General features: G+C 48.6%; 1 protein-coding gene across 4 annotated transcripts in view; it reads left to right on the top strand.

Moving 5' to 3' along the window:
- The window catches only part of mical2b (microtubule associated monooxygenase, calponin and LIM domain containing 2b), an 88,986-nt gene that overhangs the window by 23,890 nt on the left and 40,473 nt on the right, over nucleotides 1–24,623 (top strand). For all 4 annotated transcript variants that reach the window (XR_004204835.1, XM_031801640.1, XM_031801639.1 and 1 more), the window contains exons 5-9: nucleotides 3,685–3,786; nucleotides 6,026–6,181; nucleotides 6,722–6,822; nucleotides 23,492–23,749; nucleotides 24,286–24,401. Coding sequence is in view for 3 of the 4 variants with exons in the window: in XM_031801640.1 (XP_031657500.1) it covers nucleotides 3,685–3,786; nucleotides 6,026–6,181; nucleotides 6,722–6,822; nucleotides 23,492–23,749; nucleotides 24,286–24,401 (733 nt within the window). In the remaining variant the exon portion in view is untranslated. The remainder of the gene's footprint in view (nucleotides 1–3,684; nucleotides 3,787–6,025; nucleotides 6,182–6,721; nucleotides 6,823–23,491; nucleotides 23,750–24,285; nucleotides 24,402–24,623) is intronic.

Below are 24,623 nucleotides of genomic sequence, written 5' to 3'. Positions count from 1 at the left end.
CCACAAGTCTGGTTCATCCTTGGGAGAAATTTCCAAACGCCTGAAGGTACAACATTTATCTGTACAAACAATAGTACACAAGTATAAACAGGAAGGAGATGCATTCTGTCTCCTAGAGATGAACGTACCTTGGTGCAAAGTGCAAATCAATCCCAGAACAACAGCAAAGGACCATGTCAAGATGCTGGAGGTAAAAGCGAGTCCTATATCGACATAACCGTGCTTCTACACCTGCATTGCTTGCTGTTTGGGGTTTTGGGCTGGGTTTCTGTACAGCACTTTGGGATATCAGCTGATGTACGAAGGGCTATATAAATAAATTTGATTTGATTTGAAAGGCTGCTCAGCAAGGAAGAAGCCACTGCTCCAAAACCGCCATAAAAAGCCAGACTATGGTTTGCAACAGCACATGGCGTAAATCGATTGTACTTTTTGGAGAAATGTCCTTGGTCTGATGAAACAAAAAAAAAGTTATATTTGGCCATAATGACCATTGTTATGTTTGGAGGAAAAATGGGGAGGCTTGCAAGCAGGAGAACACCATCCCAACCGTGAAGCACAGGGGTGGCAGCATCATGTTGTAGGGGTGCTTTGGTGCAGGAGGGACGGGTGCACTTCACAAAATAGATGTCATCATGAGGGGAAATTATGTGGTTATATTGAAGCAACATCTCAAGACATCAGTCAGGAAGTTAAAGCTTGGTTGCAAATCGGTCTTCCAAATGGACATTAACCCCAAGCATACTTCCCAAGTTGTGGCAAAATGGCTTAAGGACAACAAAGTCAAGGTATTGGAGTGGCCATCACAAAGCCCTGACCTCCATTTGTGGACAGAACTGGAAAAGCGTGTGCGAGCAAGGAGGCCTACAAACCTGACTCCGTTACACCAGCTCTGTCAGGAGGAATGGGTCAAAATTCACCCAACTTATTGTGGGAAGCTTGTGGAAGGCTACCAAAAATGTTTGACCCAAGTTAAACAATTTAAAGGCAATGCTACCAAATACTAATTGAGTGTATGTAAACTTCTGACCCACTGGGAATGTGATGAAAGAAATAAAAGCTGAAATCATTCTCTACTATTATTCTGACATTTCAAATTCTTAGTGGTGATCCTAACTGACCTAAGACGGGGAATTTTTACTAGGCTTAAATGTCAGGAATTGTGAAACTGAGTTTAAATGTATTTGGCTAAAGCGTATGTAAACTTCCGACTTCAACTGTACATATATCAGTAATGTAAGATATGTAAACATTTTATTAAGAGTGCATTGTATAAAGTGACTAGTGATCCATTTATTCAAGTGGCCAGTGATTGGCTCGCAATGTAGGCAGCAGCCTCTGTTAGTGATTGCTGTTTAGCAGTCTGATGGCATTGATGGAAGCTGTTTTTAGTCGCTCGGTCCCAGCTTTGATGCACCCATCCAGAAGGCGAGGTCAGTACAGGTATCTGTGTAAACAGGCAGTGGCTCGGGTGGTTGGTGTCCTTGATGATCTTTTTGCTATATGTGTCATGGGGGGCAGTTAGTTTGCCCCCAGTGATGTGTTGTGCGAACCGCACCACCCTCTGCCGTTGAGGGCGGTGCAGTTGCCGTACCAGGCTGCAATACAGCCCGACGGGATGCTCTCGATTTGTGCATCTGTAAAAGTTTGTCAGGGTTTTGTGTGACAAGCCAAATTTCTTCAGCCTCCTGAGGTTGAAGAAGTGCTGTTGCGTCTTCACCACTGTCTGTGTGGGTGGACCATTTCAGTTTGTCTGACGTGTACACCGAGGAACTTAAAACGTTCCACCTTCTCCACTGCTTTCTCCTCGATGTGGATGGTGAGGGGGGATGCTCCTTCTGCTGTTTCCTGAAGTTCAAGATCATCTCCTTTTGATTTGTTGACGTACCAGTCAAAAGTTTGGACACCTATTCATTCTAGGGTTTTTCTTTATTTTTAATATTTTCTACATTGTAGATTAATAGTGACGACATCAACTATGAAATGACACATGGAATCATGTAACCAAAAAAAGTGTTAAACAAATCCAAAATATATTTGAGATTCTTCAAAGTAGCCACCCTTTGCCTTGACAGCTTTGTACACTCTTGGCATTCTCTCAATGCATTTCAATTAACAGATGTGCCTTGTTAATTTGTGTTTCTTTCCTTAATGCGTTTGAGACAATCAGTTGTGTTGTGACAAGGTAGTGGAAGATGGAAGATGGAAGATGGAACAGCTCATATAAACAAAGAAATGACAGTCCATTTTTACTTTAAAACATGGTCAGTCAATCTGAAAAATGTCAAGGACTTTGAAAGTTTCTTCAATTACAGTCGCAAAAACCAAGAGCTATGAAGAGACTGGCTCTCATGAGGTTCACCGCAGGAAAGGATGACCTGTACGTTCATTAGTTAGCTGCTCCTCAGATTGCAGGCCAAATAAATGCTTCAGAGCTAAAGTAACACCTTTCAACATCAACTTTTCAGAGGAGACTGTGTGAATCAGACCTTCATGGTTGAATTGCTGCAAAGAAACCACTACTAAAGGACACCAATAACAAGAGACTTGCTTGGGCCAAGAAACACGAGCAATGTACATTAGACCAGTGGAAATCTGTCCTTTCATCAGAGAGTCCAAATTTTGACATTTTTGGTTCCAACCTCTGTCTTTGAAGCGCAGAGTAGGTGAACAATTGATCTCTGCATGTGTGGTTCTCACCATGAAGCATGGAGGAGGTGGTGTGGGGGTGCTTTGCTGGTAACACTTGGTGAATTATTTAGTATTCAAGGCACACTTAACCAGCATGACCGCCACAGCATTCTGCATCAATTTGCCAGTCCCACCCACTAAGCACAAACCAGATGGGCTATCATTTGTTTTTCAACAGGACAATGACTGAACACACCTCCAGGCTGTGTAATGGCAGCCAACAAGTGCTCAGCATATGTGGGAACTCCTTCAAGATTGTTAAAGCATTCCAGACAGGTGAAGCTGGTTGAGAGAGTGCCCAGAGTGTGCAAAGCTGTCAAGGCAAAGGGGGGGTTACTTTGAAGAATCTCAAAATATATTTTGATTTAACACTTTTGGTTACTACATGATTTCGAAGTTGTCTTAACTATTATTCTACAATGTAATAAAATAAAAACCCTTGAATGAGTCGGTGTCAACTCATGACTAGTACTGTATATTTCTGAAGCTGTATTCCATAGTCCCTCAGCTGCACTAACTTCCCCACTTGATTTTAAACATTGCATTTGAACAAACCCCGTCTTTTACCCCAGTTCGTTTTTATACTGTAGCATGTGGTTGTCACTCGACTGATAAAGACTAGCTTAAATTTAGGGTTGCGTCCTCTGCAGCAGTGACGATGTTCTTAAGTGGGTACCTTAGGAGAATGTGCCGTGGGCACGGTGTAGTTCTGTGAGACTGGCAGAAGTGTTGAGCTGATATGGAGAGGGTCTCTGTTTCTCTCTGTGTCATTGCCACTTACCACGCTGCGTTGTGAAAGATTACAAACCCTCAGCAAGACTTCAGCTATTTATAGTTGGAGACAACTTAGCTATGTATTTAACAGTGCCTTCACATGAATCAAAAAGCACAATAAATAACAAATGCAACCTTAACAGTAATAGAAAATGTTGACTATATATTGCTGTATTGTTATGGCTTGCCACTGCCAACTGTATGTTGTCCTTTTCCCAGGGCCTGGATGGAGAGCAGAGATCAGACCAGAAAACCACCCCCTCGTTGACTTTGACTTTGACGTGGTGATTGGCGCAGATGGACGCAGAAACACGCTAGACGGTGAGAAGAACACATGATGGAGACGTTATTTGCTCTACACACAATGTTTGACTGTGAACATTTTTAAAGTTGTCTGTGAGATTCTTGGGCATGGCTGAAGTTGCACACCTGAACAATGTATAAGCCTGGTCTTGGAAACATGTTCAACTAAAGAGGCAAAAACAACAATTTGTCCCTTGCCAGTCATAAACACTTTATGGTCATAAAATGCTTTCAATTTCAGTCATGTCTTAAGGGGTAAAGTAGAATAGAACTGCACACAAGGTGTTCCAGGATGTGAGAGAACATGCCTGAGGGAATAAGTTGTACTGGGCTATTAACCTACATTTTTGTAAAATAAAAAGTGGTAATTAAACAACTAATTGACCGACATTTAATTTGTAATTTTTTCGAGCCCAACGCTCCGTTTCTCTAGAGAAATCCAATCATTCACAAGAGAAGTCAAGAAGTATGTGGGACGCTGGGCTGAAGGGAGTTGTAATTTTCATTAAGAAAATATTCAACCTAGTTTAACACTAACTTGGTAATTAACTACAGTGACCATAATCCATTGCACCTGTTTTCTCCAAGGCAGCCAGAGATGAATACACTTTAATGTCTGCTACGTTAGGTTAGCTACACGCAGACCATGAGAGAGGAATGAACACAACGATGAGAGAGAGGGGGATCGAGACAGTTCGTGAAGTCTGCCTTATCTACGTTGAGGAAATAGTAAAACTTCTTTGTCAGACAGCTCTGCAGCATACTTTGGCGCAGGCTAGCCTAGCTAAATTGGATGAAGACTGCACAAAGATAACATTGGGTGGCTGCTACTGCCTGAACAGAGATGTGAAGATAGATCTATCTCTAAAATTGAACTTTTTGGCAACAATGCAAAATGGTATGTTTGGCGTAAAAGCAACACAGCGCATCACCCTGAACCCACCATCCCCACTGTCAAACATGGTGGTGGCAGCATCATGGTTTGGGCCTGCTTTTCTTCAGCAGGGACAGGGAAGATGGTAAAAAATGATGGGAAGATGGATGGAGCCAAATACAGGACCATTCTGGAAGAAAACCTGATGGAGTCTGCAAAAGACCTGAGACTGGGACGGAGATTTGTCTTCCAACAAGACAATGATCCAAAAGATAAAGCAAAATCTACAATGGAATGGTTCAAAAATAAACATATCCAGGTGTTAGAATGGCCAAGTCAAAGTCCAGACCTGAATCCAATCGAGAATCTGTGGAAAGAACTGAAAACTGCTGTTCACAAATGCTCTCCATCCAACCTCACTGAGCTCGAGCTGTTTTGCAAGGAGGAATGGGAAAAGATGTCAGTCTCTCGATGTGCAAAACTGATAGAGACATACCCCAAGCGACTTACAGCTGTAATCGCAGCAAAAGGTACAAAGTATTAACTTAAGGGGGCTGAATAATTTTGCACGCCCAATTTTTCAGTTTTTGATTTGTTAAAAAAGTTTGAAATATCCAATAAATGTCGTTCCACTTCATGATTGTGTCCCACTTGTTGTTGATTCTTCACAAAAAAATACAGCTTTATATCTTTGTTTGAAGCCTGAAATGTGGCAAAAGGTCGCAAAGTTCAAGGGGGCCGAATACTTTCGCAAGGCACTGTAAATAGGAAGTTACTATGATGTCTACAGTATGTGGATATGACAGACAATGGAACATTTTCATTGTTTTGGCAATTTAATGTTCACTATTTTTGGCTTTGGAATTTCTATTAAAAAGCTATAAAATCATGTTACATAAAAATTAAAAAAGAAATCAAGCCATGATAATTTTAGAGTACTTGTCTTCATCTGCAGTTAATCTGCACTATCTAGAGTTAACTTTGACCTGTGTCAGAGCACATTACCCAGAAGTCTCCCGGAGAAGATGAACAGCTGGTATACAGATGGAATCTGGTCATGTGACTGGTGAAAGTCTACACTACTTGGATCAGTCTTGAGTGTAGTCTGTATCTAAAAAAGAAAATGCATGGGTTTGTTGTCAATCAGACAGGAGTATTGCTCAGACAAAGTTTGAAGGTAGATCAAAAAGCATTAGGGGCATTTTAAAATACTATGTCATTACCTTAACCTTTATCAGCCTGTATTTCCTTAACACTATGTAATAACAAATTATTGCTCCGATTTATCGCAATCTGACTCAGTTTAATCTGGTATAAAATGATTAACTTCCTAGATGTTGAGTGTCAGCAGAACGAATAACAATGCTTTGCCGCATACTGTAGGTTTCAGGAGGAAAGAGTTCCGGGGCAAGCTGGCCATAGCCATCACAGCCAACTTCGTTAACAGGAATACCACAGCCGAGGCCAAGGTGGAGGAGATCAGCGGCGTGGCCTTCATCTTCAACCAGAAGTTCTTCCTGGAGCTCAAAGAGGAAACCGGTGGGTCATCTCACAAACCTGACCCCACACACCTTCTGTACCCCTCTCCTGGGCATTGACCTCCTAGCCAAACCTTGGACCTGTTAGTGCGGTCTTTCCAACTCTTATGGTCATTGATGTGCGATCAGGCTGATTTACCTGGAATGGTGATACCCTAGGTGTCATCACATCAGTCCATTGGGAACCGCAATAAAATGTTTAAATCCATGAAACCAGTGTGTCTCCTACAAAGGGAGTGTTTTGCTGAAGTACCAGCAGATGAAATGTTTCCCATGCTAACACACCATGGAGGATCTAGGTGCTGCTGATTCTAGCAGCCTGCTTGGCTTTGTGAGGTTCAACAGTGTGTGATGACAGGCTGGAATCTCCTCCCCTCAAATCCCCTCTTAATGAAAGGGTCGTGTACCATCACTCACGTTGGTCATGATACACACCGCATTTGGAACATGATCCTCCCACTGACCGTGTCACACAATTTGGTTGTATGGTCAACATGACTGACAGTTGTTTATGAAGCTTTGTGTTGCCTTGTGATTGTAGGGATTGATCTGGAGAACATTGTGTACTACAGAGACAACACGCACTACTTTGTGATGACCGCAAAGAAGCAGAGTCTGCTGGACAAGGGAGTCATCATTCATGTGAGTGTTTTGTTTTGCTACTTTGTACTCAATATGCCACTCTCCCACAGCGCAGATATTTACAGCTGTGCCATTGTGCCCCATCTGCCAGAGGGTGCCAAATCGCAGCCATGGCATTAAACTGGGAATAAAAACGCAACACTAGATATATTTGAGCGGGTAAAATGTGTTGCTGGGTGAGAAGGATATGTTGGGGGGGAGGGGTCTTAACTAGACGCGTGTGGACGCACGCGTTTAGCGAGACATGTGGGGGGTGGAAGCTAAAATCAAATTTTATTTGTCACATACACATGGTTAGCAGACGTTAATGCGAGTGTAGCAATATGCTTGTGCTTCTAGTTTCGACCATGCAGTAATATCTAATAAGTAATCGAAGAATTTCACAACTACTTTATATACACTCACAAGTGTAAAGGAATGAATATGTCCATAAAGATATATGAATGAGCGATGGCCGAACAGCATAGGCAAGATGCAGTAGATGGTATAGAGTACATTTGAGATGAGTATTGTAGGGTATGTAAACATTATTTAAAGTGGCTAGTGATACATATATTACATCAATTCTTCATTATTAAAGTGGCTAGAGGTGAGTCAGTATGTTGGCAGCAGCCACTCAATATTAGTGATGGCTGTTTAACAGTCTGATAGAAGCTGTTTTTCAGTCTCTTGGTCCCAGCTTTGATGAACCTGTACTGACCTTGCCTTCTGGATGATAGCGGGGTGAACAGGCAGTGGTTGTTGTCCTTGATGATTTTTATGGCCTTCCTGTGACATCGGGTGGTGTAGGTGTCCTGGAGGGCAGGTAGATTGCACCCGGTGATGCGTTGTACAAACCTTATTACCCTCTGGAGAGCCTTACAGTTGTGGGCGGAGCAGTTGCCGTACCAGGTGGTGATACAGCTCGACAGGATGCTCTCGATTGTGCATCTGTAAAAGTTTTTGTTAACCACGCTGTCTGTGTGGGTGGACCATTTCAGTTTGTCCGTGATGTGTATGCCGAGGAATTTAACTTTCCACCTTCCTCTGCTGTTTCCTGAAGTCCACGATCATCTCCTTTCTTTTGTTGACGTTGAGTGTGAGGTTATTTACCTGACACCACACTCCGAGGGCCCTCACCTCCTCCCTGTAGGCCATCTCATCGTTGTTGGAAATCAAGCCTACCACTGTTGTGTCGTCCGCAAACTTGATGATTGGGTTGGTTGGAGGTGTGCATGGCCACACAGTCATGGGTGAACAGGGAGTACAGGAGAGGGCTGAGAAAGCACCCTTGTGGGGCCCCAGTGTTGAGGATCAGCGGGGTGGAGATGTTTCCTACCCTCACCACCTGGGTGCGGCCCGTCAGGAAGCTTAATGAAGATTTTGGAGGGTACTATGGTGTTAAATGCTGAGCTGTAGTCAATGAACAGCATTCTCTCATAGGTATTCCTCTTGTCCAGATGGGTTAGGGCAGTGCGATTGCGTCGTCTGTGGACCTATTGGGACGGTAAGCAAATTGGAGTGGGTCTAGGGTGTCAGGTAGGGTGGAGGTGTAATGGTCCTTGACTAGTCTCTCGACGCACTTCATGATGATGAAGTGAGTGTTACGGGGCAATAGTCGTTTAGTTCAGTTACCTTAGCTTTCTTGGGAACAGGAATAATGGTGGCCCTCTTGAAGCATGTGGGAACAGCAGACTGGGATAGGGATTGATTGAATATGTCCGTGAACACACCAGCCAGCTGGTCTGCGCATGCTCTGAGGACGCGGCTGGGGATGCCGTCTGGGCTGGCAGCCTTGCGAGGGTTAACTCATTTAAATGTTTTACTCCCGTTAGCTGCAGTGAAGGAGAACCCACAGATTTTTGGTAGTGGGCTGTGTCAGTTGCACTGTATTGTCCTATCCTCAAGATATCGTGGTCCGCGGCGGGGCTGGTTTTCCTTTTGTAGTCCGTGATTGACTGTAGACCCTGCCACATACCTCTCGTGTCTGAGCCGTTGGATTGCGACTCTACTTTGTCTCTATACCGACACTTAGCTTGTTTGATTGCCTTGCGGAGGGAATAGCTACACTGTTTATATTCGGTTATGTGTCCAGTCACCTTGCCCTGATTTAAAAGCAGTGGTTTACGCTTTCAGTTTTGCGAGAATTCTGCGATCAATCCATGGTTTCTGGTTGGGGAAGGTTTTAATAGACGCTGTGGGTAAAACATCACCGATGCACTTGCTAATTAACTCGCTCACCGAATCAGCGTATTCATCAATGTTATTGTCCGACGCTATGCAGAACATATCCCAGTCCACGTGATTGAAGCAATCTTGAAGTGTGGAATCCGATTTGGTCGGACCAGCATTGAACAGACCTGAGCACAGGCTCTTCCCGTTTTAGTTTCGGTCTATAGGCTGGGAGCAACAAAATGGAGTTTTCAGATTTTCTGAAAGGAGGGCATGGGAGGGCTTTGTATGCTTTGCAGAAGTTAGAATAACAAGGATCCAGGGTTTTGCGAGTCCGGGTCGCGCGTTCGATATGCTGTTAAAATTTAGGGAGCCTTGTTTTTAGGTTGGCCTTGTTAACTAGACAAGTGTGTGTGTGTGGACGCACGCGTTTAACTAGACGTGTGTGTGTGTGTGGACGCACGCGTTTAACTAGACGTGTGTGTGTGTGTGTGTGTGTGGACGCACGCGTTTAACTAGACGTGTGTGTGTGTGTGTGTGTGGACGCACGCGTTTAACTAGACGTGTGTGTGTGTGTGTGTGGACGCACGCGTTTAACTAGACGTGTGTGTGTGTGTGTGTGGACGCACGCGTTTAACTAGACGTGTGTGTGTGTGTGTGTGTGGACGCACGCGTTTAACTAGACGTGTGTGTGTGTGTGTGTGTGGACGCATGCGTTTAACTAGACGTGTGTGTGTGTGTGTGTGTGTGTGTGGACGCACGCGTTTAACTAGACGTGTGTGTGTGTGTGTGGACGCACGCGTTTAACTAGACGTGTGTGTGGACGCACGCGTTTAACTAGACGTGTGTGTGTGTGTGTGTGTGGACGCACGCGTTTAACTAGACGTGTGTGTGTGTGTGTGGACGCACGCGTTTAACTAGACGTGTGTGTGTGTGTGTGTGGACGCACGCGTTTAACTAGACGTGTGTGTGTGTGTGTGTGTGTGGACGCACGCGTTTAACTAGACGTGTGTGTGTGTGTGGACGCACGCGTTTAACTAGACGTGTGTGTGGACGCACGCGTTTAACTAGACGTGTGTGTGTGTGTGTGTGTGGACGCACGCGTTTAACTAGACGTGTGTGTGTGTGTGTGGACGCACGCGTTTAACTAGACGTGTGTGTGTGTGTGTGTGGACGCACGCGTTTAACTAGACGTGTGTGTGTGTGTGGACGCACGCGTTTAACTAGACGTGTGTGTGTGTGTGTGGACGCATGCGTTTAACTAGACGTGTGTGTGTGTGTGTGTGTGTGTGTGTGTGGACGCACGCGTTTAACTAGACGTGTGTGTGTGTGTGTGTGGACGCACGCGTTTAACTAGACGTGTGTGTGTGTGTGGACGCACGCGTTTAACTAGACGTGTGTGTGGACGCACGCGTTTAACTAGACGTGTGTGTGTGTGTGTGTGTGGACGCACGCGTTTAACTAGACGTGTGTGTGTGGACGCACGCGTTTAACTAGACGTGTGTGTGTGTGTGTGTGTGTGGACGCACGCGTTTAACTAGACGTGTGTGTGTGTGTGTGTGTGGACGCACGCGTTTAACTAGACGTGTGTGTGTGTGTGTGTGTGTGGACGCATGCGTTTAAGTAGACGTGTGTGTGTGTGTGTGGACGCACGCGTTTAACTAGACGTGTGTGTGTGTGTGTGGACGCATGCGTTTAACTAGACGTGTGTGTGTGTGTGTGTGTGTGGACGCACGCGTTTAACTAGACGTGTGTGTGGACGCACGCGTTTAACTAGACGTGTGTGTGTGTGTGTGGACGCACGCGTTTAACTAGACGTGTGTGTGTGTGTGTGGACGCACGCGTTTAACTAGACGTGTGTGTGTGTGTGTGGACGCACGCGTTTAACTAGACGTGTGTGTGTGTGTGTGTGTGGACGCACGCGTTTAACTAGACGTGTGTGTGTGTGTGTGGACGCACGCGTTTAACTAGACGTGTGTGTGTGTGTGTGTGGACGCATGCGTTTAAGTAGACGTGTGTGTGTGTGTGTGTGGACGCACGCGTTTAACTAGACGTGTGTGTGTGTGTGTGTGTGTGTGTGTGGACGCACGCGTTTAACTAGTGTGTGTGTGTGTGTGGACGCACGCGTTTAACTAGACGTGTGTGTGTGTGGACGCACGCGTTTAACTAGACGTGTGTGTGTGGACGCACGCGTTTAACTAGACGTGTGTGTGTGTGTGGACGCACGCGTTTAACTAGACGTGTGTGTGGACGCACGCGTTTAACTAGACGTGTGTGTGTGTGTGTGTGTGTGGACGCACGCGTTTAACTAGACGTGTGTGTGTGTGTGTGTGTGCACGCACGCGTTTAACTAGACGTGTGTGTGTGTGTGTGTGGACGCACGCGTTTAACTAGACGTGTGTGTGTGTGTGTGTGTGTGGACGCACGCGTTTAACTAGACGTGTGTGTGTGTGTGTGGACGCATGCGTTTAACTAGACGTGTGTGTGTGTGTGTGTGTGTGTGGACGCACGCGTTTAACTAGACGTGTGTGTGTGTGTGTGTGGACGCACGCGTTTAACTAGACGTGTGTGTGTGTGTGGACGCACGCGTTTAACTAGACGTGTGTGTGTGTGTGTGTGTGGACGCACGCGTTTAACTAGACGTGTGTGTGTGTGTGTGTGTGGACGCACGCGTTTAACTAGACGTGTGTGTGTGGACGCACGCGTTTAACTAGACGTGTGTGTGTGTGTGTGTGTGTGGACGCACGCGTTTAACTAGACGTGTGTGTGTGTGTGTGTGGACGCACGCGTTTAACTAGACGTGTGTGTGTGTGTGTGTGTGGACGCATGCGTTTAAGTAGACGTGTGTGTGTGTGTGGACGCACGCGTTTAACTAGACGTGTGTGTGTGTGTGTGTGGACGCACGCGTTTAACTAGACGTGTGTGTGTGTGTGTGGACGCATGCGTTTAACTAGACGTGTGTGTGTGTGTGGACGCACGCGTTTAACTAGACGTGTGTGTGGACGCACGCGTTTAACTAGACGTGTGTGTGTGTGTGTGGACGCACGCGTTTAACTAGACGTGTGTGTGTGTGGACGCACGCGTTTAACTAGACGTGTGTGTGTGTGTGTGGACGCACGCGTTTAACTAGACGTGTGTGTGTGTGTGTGTGTGTGTGTGTGGACGCACGCGTTTAACTAGACGTGTGTGTGTGTGTGGACGCACGCGTTTAACTAGACGTGTGTGTGTGTGTGTGTGTGTGTGTGTGTGTGGACGCACGCGTTTAACTAGTGTGTGTGTGTGTGGTGTGTGTGTGGACGCACGCGTTTAACTAGACGTGTGTGTGTGGACGCACGCGTTTAACTAGACGTGTGTGTGTGGACGCACGCGTTTAACTAGACGTGTGTGTGTGTGGACGCACGCGTTTAACTAGACGTGTGTGTGTGTGGACGCACGCGTTTAACTAGACGTGTGTGTGTGTGGACGCACGCGTTTAACTAGACGTGTGTGTGTGTGTGTGGACGCACGCGTTTAACTAGACGTGTGTGTGTGTGTGTGGACGCACGCGTTTAACTAGACGTGTGTGTGTGGTGTGTGTGGACGCACGCGTTTAACTAGACGTGTGTGTGTGTGTGTGTGGACGCACGCGTTTAACTAGACGTGTGTGTGTGTGTGTGTGTGTGTGTGGACGCACGCGTTTAACTAGACGTGTGTGTGTGTGTGTGTGTGGACGCACGCGTTTAACTAGACGTGTGTGTGTGTGTGGACGCACGCGTTTAACTAGACGTGTGTGTGTGTGTGTGTGGACGCACGCGTTTAACTAGACGTGTGTGTGTGTGTGTGTGTGTGTGTGGACGCACGCGTTTAACTAGACGTGTGTGTGTGTGTGTGTGTGGACGCACGCGTTTAACTAGACGTGTGTGTGTGTGGACGCACGCGTTTAACTAGACGTGTGTGTGTGTGTGTGTGTGTGGACGCACGCGTTTAACTAGACGTGTGTGTGTGTGTGGACGCACGCGTTTAACTAGACGTGTGTGTGGACGCACGCGTTTAACTAGACGTGTGTGTGTGGACGCACGCGTTTACCTAGACGTGTGTGTGTGTGGGGCGCACGCGTTTAACTAGACGTGTGTGTGTGTGGGGCGCACGCGTTTAACTAAACGTGTGTGTGTGTGTGGGCGCACGCGTTTAACTAGACGTGTGTGTGGGCGCACGCGTTTAACTAGACGTGTGTGTGTGTGTGTGTGGGCGCACAGCGTTTAACTAGACGTGTGTGTGTGTGGGCGCACGCGTTTAACTAGACGTGTGTGTGTGTGGACGCACGCGTTTAACTAGACGTGTGTGTGTGTGTGTGGACGCACGCGTTTAACTAGACGTGTGTGTGGACGCACGCGTTTAACTAGACGTGTGTGTGTGGACGCAGCGCGTTTAACTAGACGTGTGTGGTGGTGTGGGGCGCACGGCGTTTAAACTAGACGTGTGTGTGGGGCGCACGCGTTTAACTAAACACGTGTGTGTGGTGTGGGGCGCACGCGTTTAACTAAACGTGTGTGTGTGTGTGTGGGCGCACGCGGTTTAACTAGACGTGTGTGTGGGCGCACAGCGTTTAACTAGACGTGTGTGTGTGGGCGCAACGCGTTTAACTAGACGTGTGTGTGTGGTGTGTGGCGCACGCGTTTAACTAGACGTGTGTGTGTGTGTGGGCGCACGCGTTTAACTAGACGGTGTGTGTGTGGTGGACTCACGCGTTTAACTGGTGTGGACTTCCACGCGTTAACTGTGTGTGGACGCACGCGTTTAACTGTGTGTGACGCACCGCGTTTAACTGTGTGTGGACGCACGCGTTTAACTGTGTGTGGACGCACGCGTTTAACTGTGTGTGGACGCACGCGTTTAACTGTGTGTGGACGCACGCGTTTAACTGTGTGTGGACGCACGCGTTTAACTGTGTGTGGACGCACGCGTTTAACTGTGTGTGGACGCACGCGTTTAACTGTGTGTGGACGCACGCGTTTAACTGTGTGTGGACGCACGCGTTTAACTGTGTGTGGACGCACGCGTTTAACTGTGTGTGGACGCACGCGTTTAACTGTGTGTGGACGCACGCGTTTAACTGTGTGTGGACGCACGCGTTTAAACTGTGTGTGGACGCACGCGTTTAACTGTGTGTGGACGCACGCGTTTAACTGTGTGTGGACGCACGCGTTTAACTGTGTGTGGACGCACGCGTTTAACTGTGTGTGGACGCACGCGTTTAACTAGTGTGTGGACGCACGCGTTTAACTAGACGTGTGTGGACGCACGCGTTTAACTAGACGTGTGTGGACGCACGCGTTTAACTAGACGTGTGTGGACGCACGCGTTTAAACTAGACGTGTGTGGACGCACGCGTTTAACTAGACGTGTGTGGACGCCCGCGTTTAACTAGACGTGTGTGGGTGTGGACGCACGCGTTTAACTAGACGTGTGTGGGTGTGGACGCACGCGTTTAACTAGACGTGTGTGGGTGTGGACGCACGCGTTTAACTAGACGTGTGTGTGGGTGTGGACGCACGCGTTTAAACTAGACGTGTGTGTGTGTGTGTGGACGCACGCGTTTAACTAGACGTGTGTGTGTGTGGACGCACGCGTTTAACTAGACGTGTGTGTGTGTGGACGCACGCGTTTAACTAGACGTGTGTGTGTGGACGCACGCGTTTAACTAGACGTGTGTGTGTGTGTGTGTGTGTGGGGTGTGGACGCACGCGTTTAACTAGACGTGTGTGTGTGTGTGGACGCACGCGTTTAACTAGACACGTGTGTGTGTGTGTGGACGCACGCGTTTAACTAGACGTGTGTGTGTGTGTGTGGACGCACGCGTTTAACTAGACGTGTGTGTGTGTGTGTGGACGCACGCGTTTAACTAGACGTGTGTGTGTGTGGACGCACGCGTTTAACTAGACGTGTGTGTGTGTGGACCGCACGCGTTTAACTAGACGTATGTGTGTGTGTGTGTGTGGGTGTGGACGCACGCGTTTAACTAGACGTGGTGTGTGTGTGGACGCACGCGTTTAACTAGACGTGTGTGTGTGTGTGGACGCACGCGTTTAACTAGACGTGTGTGTGTGTGTGGACGCACGCGTTTAACTAGACGTGTGTGTGTGTGGACGCACGCGTTTAACTAGACGTGTGTGTGTGGTGTGGACGCACGCGTTTAACTAGACGTGTGTGTTGTGTGTGGACGCACGCGTTTAACTAGACGTGTGTGTGTGTGTGGACGCACGCGTTTAACTAGACGTGTGTGTGTGTGTGGACGCACGCGTTTAACTAGACGTGTGTGTGGACGCACGCGTTTAACTAGACGTGTGTGTGTGTGTGTGGACGCACGCGTTTAACTAGACGTGTGTGTGGACGCACGCGTTTAACTAGACGTGTGTGTGTGGACGCACGCGTTTAACTAGACGTGTGTGTGTGTGTGTGTGTGGACGCACGCGTTTAACTAGACGTGTGTGTGTGTGTGGACGCACGCGTTTAACTAGACGTGTGTGTGTGTGTGTGTGGACGCACGCGTTTAACTAGACGTGTGTGTGTGTGTGTGTGTGGACGCACGCGTTTAACTAGACGTGTGTGTGTGTGTGTGTGGACGCACGCGTTTAACTAGACGTGTGTGTGTGTGGACGCACGCGTTTAACTAGACGTGTGTGTGTGTGGACGCACGCGTTTAACTAGACGTGTGTGTGTGTGTGTGGACGCACGCGTTTAACTAGACGTGTGTGGACGCACGCGTTTAACTAGACGTGTGTGTGTGTGGACGCACGCGTTTAACTAGACGTGTGTGTGTGTGTGTGTGGACGCACGCGTTAACTAGACGTGTGTGTGTGTGTGGACGCACGCGTTTAACTAGACGTGTGTGTGTGTGTGGACGCACGCGTTTAACTAGACGTGTGTGTGTGTGTGTGTGTGGACGCACGCGTTTAACTAGACGTGTGTGTGTGTGTATGTGTGTGTGTGGACGCACGCGTTTAACTAGACGTGTGTGTGTGTGTGTGTGTGGACGCATGCGTTTAACTAGACGTGTGTGTGAGTGTGTGTGTGTGTGGACGCACGCGTTTAACTAGACGTGTGTGTGTGTGTGTGTGGACGCACGCGTTTAACTAGACGTGTGTGTGTGTGGACGCACGCGTTAACTAGACGTGTGTGTGTGTGTGTGGACGCACGCGTTTAATTAGACGTGTGTGTGTGTGTGTGTGGACGCACGCGTTTAACTAGACGTGTGTGTGTGTGTGTGTGGACGCACGCGTTTAACTAGACGTGTGTGTGTGTGTGTGGACGCACGCGTTTAACTAGACGTGTGTGTGTGTGTGGACGCACGCGTTTAACTAGACGTGTGTGTGTGTGTGTGGACGCACGCGTTTTAACTAGACGTGTGTGTGTGTGGACGCACGCGTTTAACTAGACGTGTGTGTGTGTGTGTGTGTGTGTGTGGACGCACGCGTTTAACTAGACGTGTGTGTGTGTGTGTGGACGCACGCGTTTAACTAGACGTGTGTGTGTGTGTGTGTGTGTGTGTGTGGACGCACGCGTTTAACTAGACGTGTGTGTGGACGCACGCGTTTAACTAGACGTGTGTGTGGACGCACGCGTTTAACTAGACTGTGTGTGTGTGTGTGGACGCACGCGTTTAACTAGACTGTGTGTGTGTGGACGCACGCGTTTAACTAGACGTGTGTGTGTGTGTGTGTGTGTGTGTGTGGACGCACGCGTTTAACTAGACGTGTGTGTGTGTGTGTGTGTGTGGACGCACGCGTTTAACTAGACGTGTGTGTGTGTGTGTGTGTGTGTGTGTGGACGCACGCGTTTAACTAGACGTGTGTATGTGTGTGTGTGGACGCACGCGTTTAACTAGACGTGTGTATGTGTGTGTGTGGACGCACGCGTTTAACTAGACGTGTGTATGTGTGTGTGTGGACGCACGCGTTTAACTAGACGTGTGTGTGTGGACGCACGCGTTTAACTAGACGTGTGTGTGTGTGTGTGTGTGGACGCACACACACAAACTAGACGTGTGTGTGGACGCACGCGTTTAACTAGACGTGTGTGTGTGTGTGTGTGGACGCACGCGTTTAACTAGACGTGTGTGTGTGTGTGTGGACGCACGCGTTTAACTAGACGTGTGTGTGTGTGTGTGGACGCACGCGTTTAACTAGACGTGTGTGTGTGTGTGTGTGGACGCACGCATTTAACTAGACGTGTGTGTGTGTGTGTGTGTGTGTGTGGACGCACGCATTTAACTAGACGTGTGTGTGTGTGGACGCACGCGTTTAACTAGACGCGTGTGTGTGTGTGTGTGTGTGGACGCACGCGTTTAACTAGACGTGTGTGTGTGTGTGGACGCACGCGTTTAACTAGACGTGTGTGTGTGTGTGGACGCACGCGTTTAACTAGACGTGTGTGTGTGTGTGGACGCACGCGTTTTAACTAGACGTGTGTGTGTGTGTGTGTGTGGACGCACGCGTTTAACTAGACGTGTGTGTGTGTGTGTGGACGCACGCGTTTAACTAGACGTGTGTGTGTGTGTGTGTGGACGCACGCGTTTAACTAGACGTGTGTTGTGTGTGTGTGGACGCACGCGTTTAACTAGACGTGTGTGTGTGTGTGGACGCACGCGTTTAACTAGACGTGTGTGTGTGTGTGTGGACGCACGCGTTTAACTAGACGTGTGTGTGTGTGGACGCACGCGTTTAACTAGACGTGTGTGTGTGTGTGGACGCACGCGTTTAACTAGACGTGTGTGTGTGTGTGGACGCACGCGTTTAACTAGACGTGTGTGTGTGTGTGTGTGTGTGTGTGGACGCAACGCGTTTAACTAGACGTGTGTGTGTGTGTGTGTGTGTGGACGCACGCGTTTAACTAGACGTGTGTGTGTGTGTGTGTGTGTGTGTGTGTGTGGACGCACGCGTTTAACTAGACGTGTGTGTGTGTGTGTGTGTGTGGACGCACGCGTTTAACTAGACGTGTGTGTGTGTGTGTGTGTGTGGACGCACGCGTTTAACTAGACGTGTGTGTGTGTGTGTGGACGCACGCGTTTAACTAGACGTGTGTGTGTGTGGACGCACGCGTTTAACTAGACGTGTGTGTGTGTGTGTGTGGACGCACGCGTTTAACTAGACTGTGTGTGTGTGTGGACGCACGCGTTTAACTAGACGTGTGTGTGTGTGTGTGGACGCACGCGTTTAACTAGACGTGTGTGTGTGTGTGTGGACGCACGCGTTTAACTAGACGTGTGTGTGTGTGTGTGTGGACGCACGCGTTTAACTAGACTGTGGTGTGTGTGGACGCACGCGTTTAACTAGACGTGTGTGTGTGTGTGTGTGTGTGTGGACGCACGCGTTTAACTAGACGTGTGTGTGTGTGGACGCACGCGTTTAACTAGACGTGTGTGTGTGTGTGTGTGTGTGTGGACGCACGCGTTTAACTAGACGTGTGTATGTGTGTGTGTGGACGCACGCGTTTAACTAGACGTGTGTGTGTGTGTGTGTGGACGCACGCGTTTAACTAGACGTGTGTGTGTGTGTGGACGCACGCGTTTAACTAGACGTGTGTGTGTGTGTGTGTGTGTGTGTGGACGCACACACACAAACTAGACGTGTGTGTGTGTGTGTGGACGCACGCGTTTAACTAGACGTTTGTGTGTGTGTGTGGACGCACACACACAAACTAGACGTGTGTGTGGACGCACGCGTTTAACTAGACGTGTGTGTGTGTGTGTGTGTGTGTGGACGCACGCGTTTAACTAGACGTGTGTGTGTGTGTGTGTGGACGCACGCGTTTAACTAGACGTGTGTGTGTGGACGCACGCGTTTAACTAGACGTGTGTGTGTGTGTGTGTGTGTGTGTGTGGACGCACGCATTTAACTAGACGTGTGTGTGTTTGTGTGGACGCACGCATTTAACTAGACGTGTGTGTGTGTGTGTGTGGACGCACGCATTTAACTAGACGTGTGTGTGTGTGGACGCACGCGTTTAACTAGACGCGTGTGTGTGTGTGTGTGTGTGGACGCACGCGTTTAACTAGACGTGTGTGTGTGTGTGTGGACGCACGCGTTTAACTAGACGTGTGTGTGTGTGTGGACGCACGCGTTTAACTAGACGTGTGTGTGTGTGGAAGCACGCGTTTAACTAGACGTGTGTGTGTGTGTGGACGCACGCGTTTTAACTAGACGTGTGTGTGTGTGTGTGGACGCACGCGTTTAACTAGACGTGTGTGTGTGTGTGGACGCACGCGTTTAACTAGACGTGTGTGTGTGTGGACGCACGCATTTAACTAGACGTGTGTGTGTGTGTGGACGCACGCGTTTAACTAGACGTGTGTGTGTGTGTGGACGCACGCGTTTTAACTAGACGTGTGTGTGTGTGTGTGGACGCACGCGTTAACTAGACGTGTGTGTGTGTGTGTGGACGCACGCGTTTAACTAGACGTGTGTGTGTGTGTGGACGCACGCGTTTAACTAGACGTGTGTGTGTGTGTGGACGCACGCGTTTAACTAGACGTGTGTGTGTGTGTGGACGCACGCGTTTAACTAGACGTGTGTGTGTGTGGACGCACGCGTTTAACTAGACGTGTGTGTGTGTGGACGCACGCGTTTAACTAGACGTGTGTGTGTGTGTGTGTGTGTGTGTGGACGCACGCGTTTAACTAGACGTGTGTGTGTGTGTGTGTGTGTGGACGCACGCGTTTAACTAGACGTGTGTGTGTGTGTGTGTGTGTGTGGACGCACGCACGCGTTTAACTAGACGTGTGTGTGTGTGTGTGTGTGGACGCACGCGTTTAACTAGACGTGTGTGTGTGTGGACGCACGCGTTTAACTAGACGTGTGTGTGTGTGTGTGTGGACGCACGCGTTTAACTAGACGTGTGTGTGTGTGTGTGGACGCACGCGTTTAACTAGACGTGTGTGTGTGTGTGTGGACGCACGCGTTTAACTAGACGTGTGTGTGTGTGTGTGTGGACGCACGCGTTTAACTAGACTGTGTGTGTGTGTGGACGCACGCGTTTAACTAGACGTGTGTGTGTGTGTGTGGACGCACGCGTTTAACTAGACGTGTGTGTGTGTGTGTGTGTGGACGCACGCGTTTAACTAGACGTGTGTGTGTGTGTGTGTGGACGCACGCGTTTAACTAGACTGTGTGTGTGTGTGGACGCACGCGTTTAACTAGACGTGTGTGTGTGTGTGTGTGTGTGTGTGGACGCACGCGTTTAACTAGACGTGTGTGTGTGTGTGGACGCACGCGTTTAACTAGACGTGTGTGTGTGTGTGTGTGTGTGTGTGGACGCACGCGTTTAACTAGACGTGTGTGTGTGTGTGTGTGTGTGTGGACGCACGCGTTTAACTAGACGTGTGTATGTGTGTGTGTGGACGCACGCGTTTAACTAGACGTGTGTGTGTGTGTGTGTGTGTGTGGACGCACGCGTTTAACTAGACGTGTGTGTGGACGCACGCGTTTAACTAGACGTGTGTGTGTGTGTGGACGCACGCGTTTAACTAGACGTGTGTGTGTGTGTGTGTGTGTGTGTGTGTGTGTGTGGACGCACACACACAAACTAGACGTGTGTGTGTGTGTGTGGACGCACGCGTTTAACTAGACGTTTGTGTGTGTGTGTGGACGCACACACACAAACTAGACGTGTGTGTGGACGCACGCGTTTAACTAGACGTGTGTGTGTGTGTGTGTGTGTGTGTGGACGCACGCGTTTAACTAGACGTGTGTGTGTGTGTGTGTGGACGCACGCGTTTAACTAGACGTGTGTGTGTGGACGCACGCGTTTAACTAGACGTGTGTGTGTGTGTGTGTGTGTGGACGCACGCATTTAACTAGACGTGTGTGTGTTTGTGTGGACGCACGCATTTAACTAGACGTGTGTGTGTGTGTGTGTGGACGCACGCATTTAACTAGACGTGTGTGTGTGTGGACGCACGCGTTTAACTAGACGCGTGTGTGTGTGTGTGTGTGTGGACGCACGCGTTTAACTAGACGTGTGTGTGTGTGTGTGGACGCACGCGTTTAACTAGACGTGTGTGTGTGTGTGTGGACGCACGCGTTTAACTAGACGTGTGTGTGTGTGTGGACGCACGCGTTTAACTAGACGTGTGTGTGTGTGTGGACGCACGCGTTTAACTAGACGTTTGTGTGTGTGTGTGTGTGGACGCACGCATTTAACTAGACGTGTGTGTGTGTGGACGCACGCATTTAACTAGACGTGTGTGTGTGTGTGTGTGGACGCACGCGTTTAACTAGACGCGTGTGTGTGTGGACGCACGCGTTTAACTAGACGTGTGTGTGTGTGTGGACGCACGCGTTTAACTAGACGTGTGTGTGGATGCACGCGTTTAACTAGACGTGTGTGTGGACGCACGCGTTTAACTAGACGTGTGTGTGTGTGTGTGGACGCACGCGTTTAACTAGACGTGTGTGTGTGTGTGTGGACGCACGCGTTTAACTAGACGTGTGTGTGTGTGTGTGTGGACGCACGCGTTTAACTAGACTGTGTGTGTGTGTGGACGCACGCGTTTAACTAGACGTGTGTGTGTGTGTGTGGACGCACGCGTTTAACTAGACGTGTGTGTGTGTGTGTGTGGACGCACGCGTTTAACTAGACTGTGTGTGTGTGTGGACGCACGCGTTTAACTAGACGTGTGTGTGTGTGTGTGTGTGTGTGTGTGGACGCACGCGTTTAACTAGACGTGTGTGTGTGTGTGGACGCACGCGTTTAACTAGACGTGTGTGTGTGTGTGTGTGTGTGTGTGTGGACGCACGCGTTTAACTAGACGTGTGTGTGTGTGTGTGTGTGTGTGTGTGGACGCACGCGTTTAACTAGACGTGTGTATGTGTGTGTGTGGACGCACGCGTTTAACTAGACGTGTGTGTGTGTGTGTGTGTGTGTGGACGCACGCGTTTAACTAGACGTGTGTGTGGACGCACGCGTTTAACTAGACGTGTGTGTGTGTGTGGACGCACGCGTTTAACTAGACGTGTGTATGTGTGTGTGTGTGTGTGTGTGTGTGTGTGTGGACGCACACACACAAACTAGACGTGTGTGTGTGTGTGTGGACGCACGCGTTTAACTAGACGTTTGTGTGTGTGTGTGGACGCACACACACAAACTAGACGTGTGTGTGGACGCACGCGTTTAACTAGACGTGTGTGTGTGTGTGTGTGTGTGTGTGGACGCACGCGTTTAACTAGACGTGTGTGTGTGTGTGTGTGGACGCACGCGTTTAACTAGACGTGTGTGTGTGGACGCACGCGTTTAACTAGACGTGTGTGTGTGTGTGTGTGTGTGTGGACGCACGCATTTAACTAGACGTGTGTGTGTTTGTGTGGACGCACGCATTTAACTAGACGTGTGTGTGTGTGTGTGTGTGGACGCACGCATTTAACTAGACGTGTGTGTGTGTGGACGCACGCGTTTAACTAGACGCGTGTGTGTGTGTGTGTGTGGACGCACGCGTTTAACTAGACGTGTGTGTGTGTGTGTGGACGCACGCGTTTAACTAGACGTGTGTGTGTGTGTGTGGACGCACGCGTTTAACTAGACGTGTGTGTGTGTGTGGACGCACGCGTTTAACTAGACGTGTGTGTGTGTGTGGACGCACGCGTTTAACTAGACGTTTGTGTGTGTGTGTGTGTGGACGCACGCATTTAACTAGACGTGTGTGTGTGTGGACGCACGCATTTAACTAGACGTGTGTGTGTGTGTGTGTGGACGCACGCGTTTAACTAGACGCGTGTGTGTGTGGACGCACGCGTTTAACTAGACGTGTGTGTGTGTGTGGACGCACGCGTTTAACTAGACGTGTGTGTGGATGCACGCGTTTAACTAGACGTGTGTGTGGATGCACGCGTTTAACTAGACGTGTGTGTGGACGCACGCGTTTAACTAGACGTGTGTGTGTGTGGACGCACGCGTTTAACTAGACGTGTGTGTGTGTGTGGACGCACGCGTTTAACTAGACGTGTGTGTGTGTGGACGCACGCGTTTAACTAGACGTGTGTGTGTGTGGACGCACGCGTTTAACTAGACGTGTGTGTGTGTGTGGACGCACGCGTTTAACTAGACGTGTGTGTGTGTGTGGACGCACGCGTTTAACTAGACGTGTGGTAGATGTGTCACCCCTGTAATTGCTTGCTCCCTGTGGTGAGACCTGTTCCTTTTGATGTTTCAGCAGCTGGTTAAAATAAACTGCCTTTTACTTTAGTGTTTCCAATCTTGCTTATGTGTTCAGAAATGTTGAACAAAAGTCTAGGGCAACAGTAAAGTATTTGGGGCCTGTGGTCACCTCCTCAGTCTGATCTCCACAGAATCAAGAGAGATTAGCTACAGTAGGTTGGGCCCTGATGTTCTGCTGACCATATGACCTGACCAGGATAATCTTAAACCCCAGTTATAGTCTACAACCATCTCTACGGCTACAACTAGGGCCTGGTAAAGGTAGAGCTCTGATCCTTTCGGATCAATAACACTGATTTCCCATCAACCCTCTCTTTTTCTTGTCCTGCAGGATCACGTTGAAACAGAGAAGCTGCTGGGCAGAGACAACGTGAACCAGGAGGCTCTTCTCTCCTACGCCCGTGAGGCGGCCGACTTTGGCACCAACTACCAGTTGCCCTCTCTAGACTACGCCATCAACCACTGCAGCCAGCCCGACGTGGCCATGTTCGACTTCACCTGCATGTGCGCCTCGGAGAACGCAGCTCTGGTCAGGGAGAAGTACGGACACCAGCTACTTGTGTCCCTGGTGGGAGACAGTCTACTGGAGGTGAAGGGGGGGGGGGGGGGGGGGGGCCTGACTTCATACTAGATGTTGTACTCTTATGGGTAAAATGTATACACACAACTAGGTTGCATTAATTTGGATGCACTGTAGAAAAATGTAGCAGAAAACAAAGACCCATTTCTTATTGGACAACATCAGGTTTTTCCTCTGTTTCAATCTGTTTTTCATCAGTTTGGTGCCTAATAAATATGACGCAGGTATAGATCACTGTTCATTTAATTTCTCGCTCTAGTGCCAGTCGATATTTAAAGCTTTGCCTAAATGCCCCAAGTCACAAGAGCCAACAGTAGATGTGTTGTATGTGCAATTAAATCCTGTTTCAACTTGTTTGAAGAAACAAATGTGGGAATGGTTTTCTGGGGATCGTTTTCCTTTGAGAAGGTTCCAGTAGATCAGATGAGCTTTTCTCCACACATTGCCAATTGGCAGATTCTGAACATTTCTAGTTTGCTTATTGTCGCTCAACTACTGGTGTGTCTCCTGAATGCATTGATCCTGTACATGTTCTCTTTCTCTAGCCCTTCTGGCCCATGGGGACTGGCTGTGCTCGAGGCTTCCTGGCTGCCTTTGACACGGTGTGGATGGTGAGGGGCTGGGTGCAGGGCAAGACCCCCCTGGAGATCCTGGCAGAAAGGTACTACAGTAGGCTGAGGGATGTGACTGAAGTAATATGGAAGTCCACACACAGACCTAATGGGATGAGCTTCAACTGCTTCATCCATAATGATGAGAAACTGGTTTCAGGAACTGAAAAGATTGAAATTAGGATTAGATCCATATTACAGGTTAGTGAATGTTTGGTTGTCCTATTAGTGGACCTTAAGGGGATTGTTTTACTTGTATTATTAAACAGAAT

Source organism: Oncorhynchus kisutch, linkage group LG22 (genome assembly GCF_002021735.2).
Source record: "Oncorhynchus kisutch isolate 150728-3 linkage group LG22, Okis_V2, whole genome shotgun sequence".
Taxonomy (NCBI): Eukaryota; Metazoa; Chordata; class Actinopteri; order Salmoniformes; family Salmonidae; genus Oncorhynchus; species Oncorhynchus kisutch.
The sequence above is the reverse complement of the archived record's forward strand: the minus strand, read 5'-3'. Positions and strand labels throughout refer to the sequence as shown.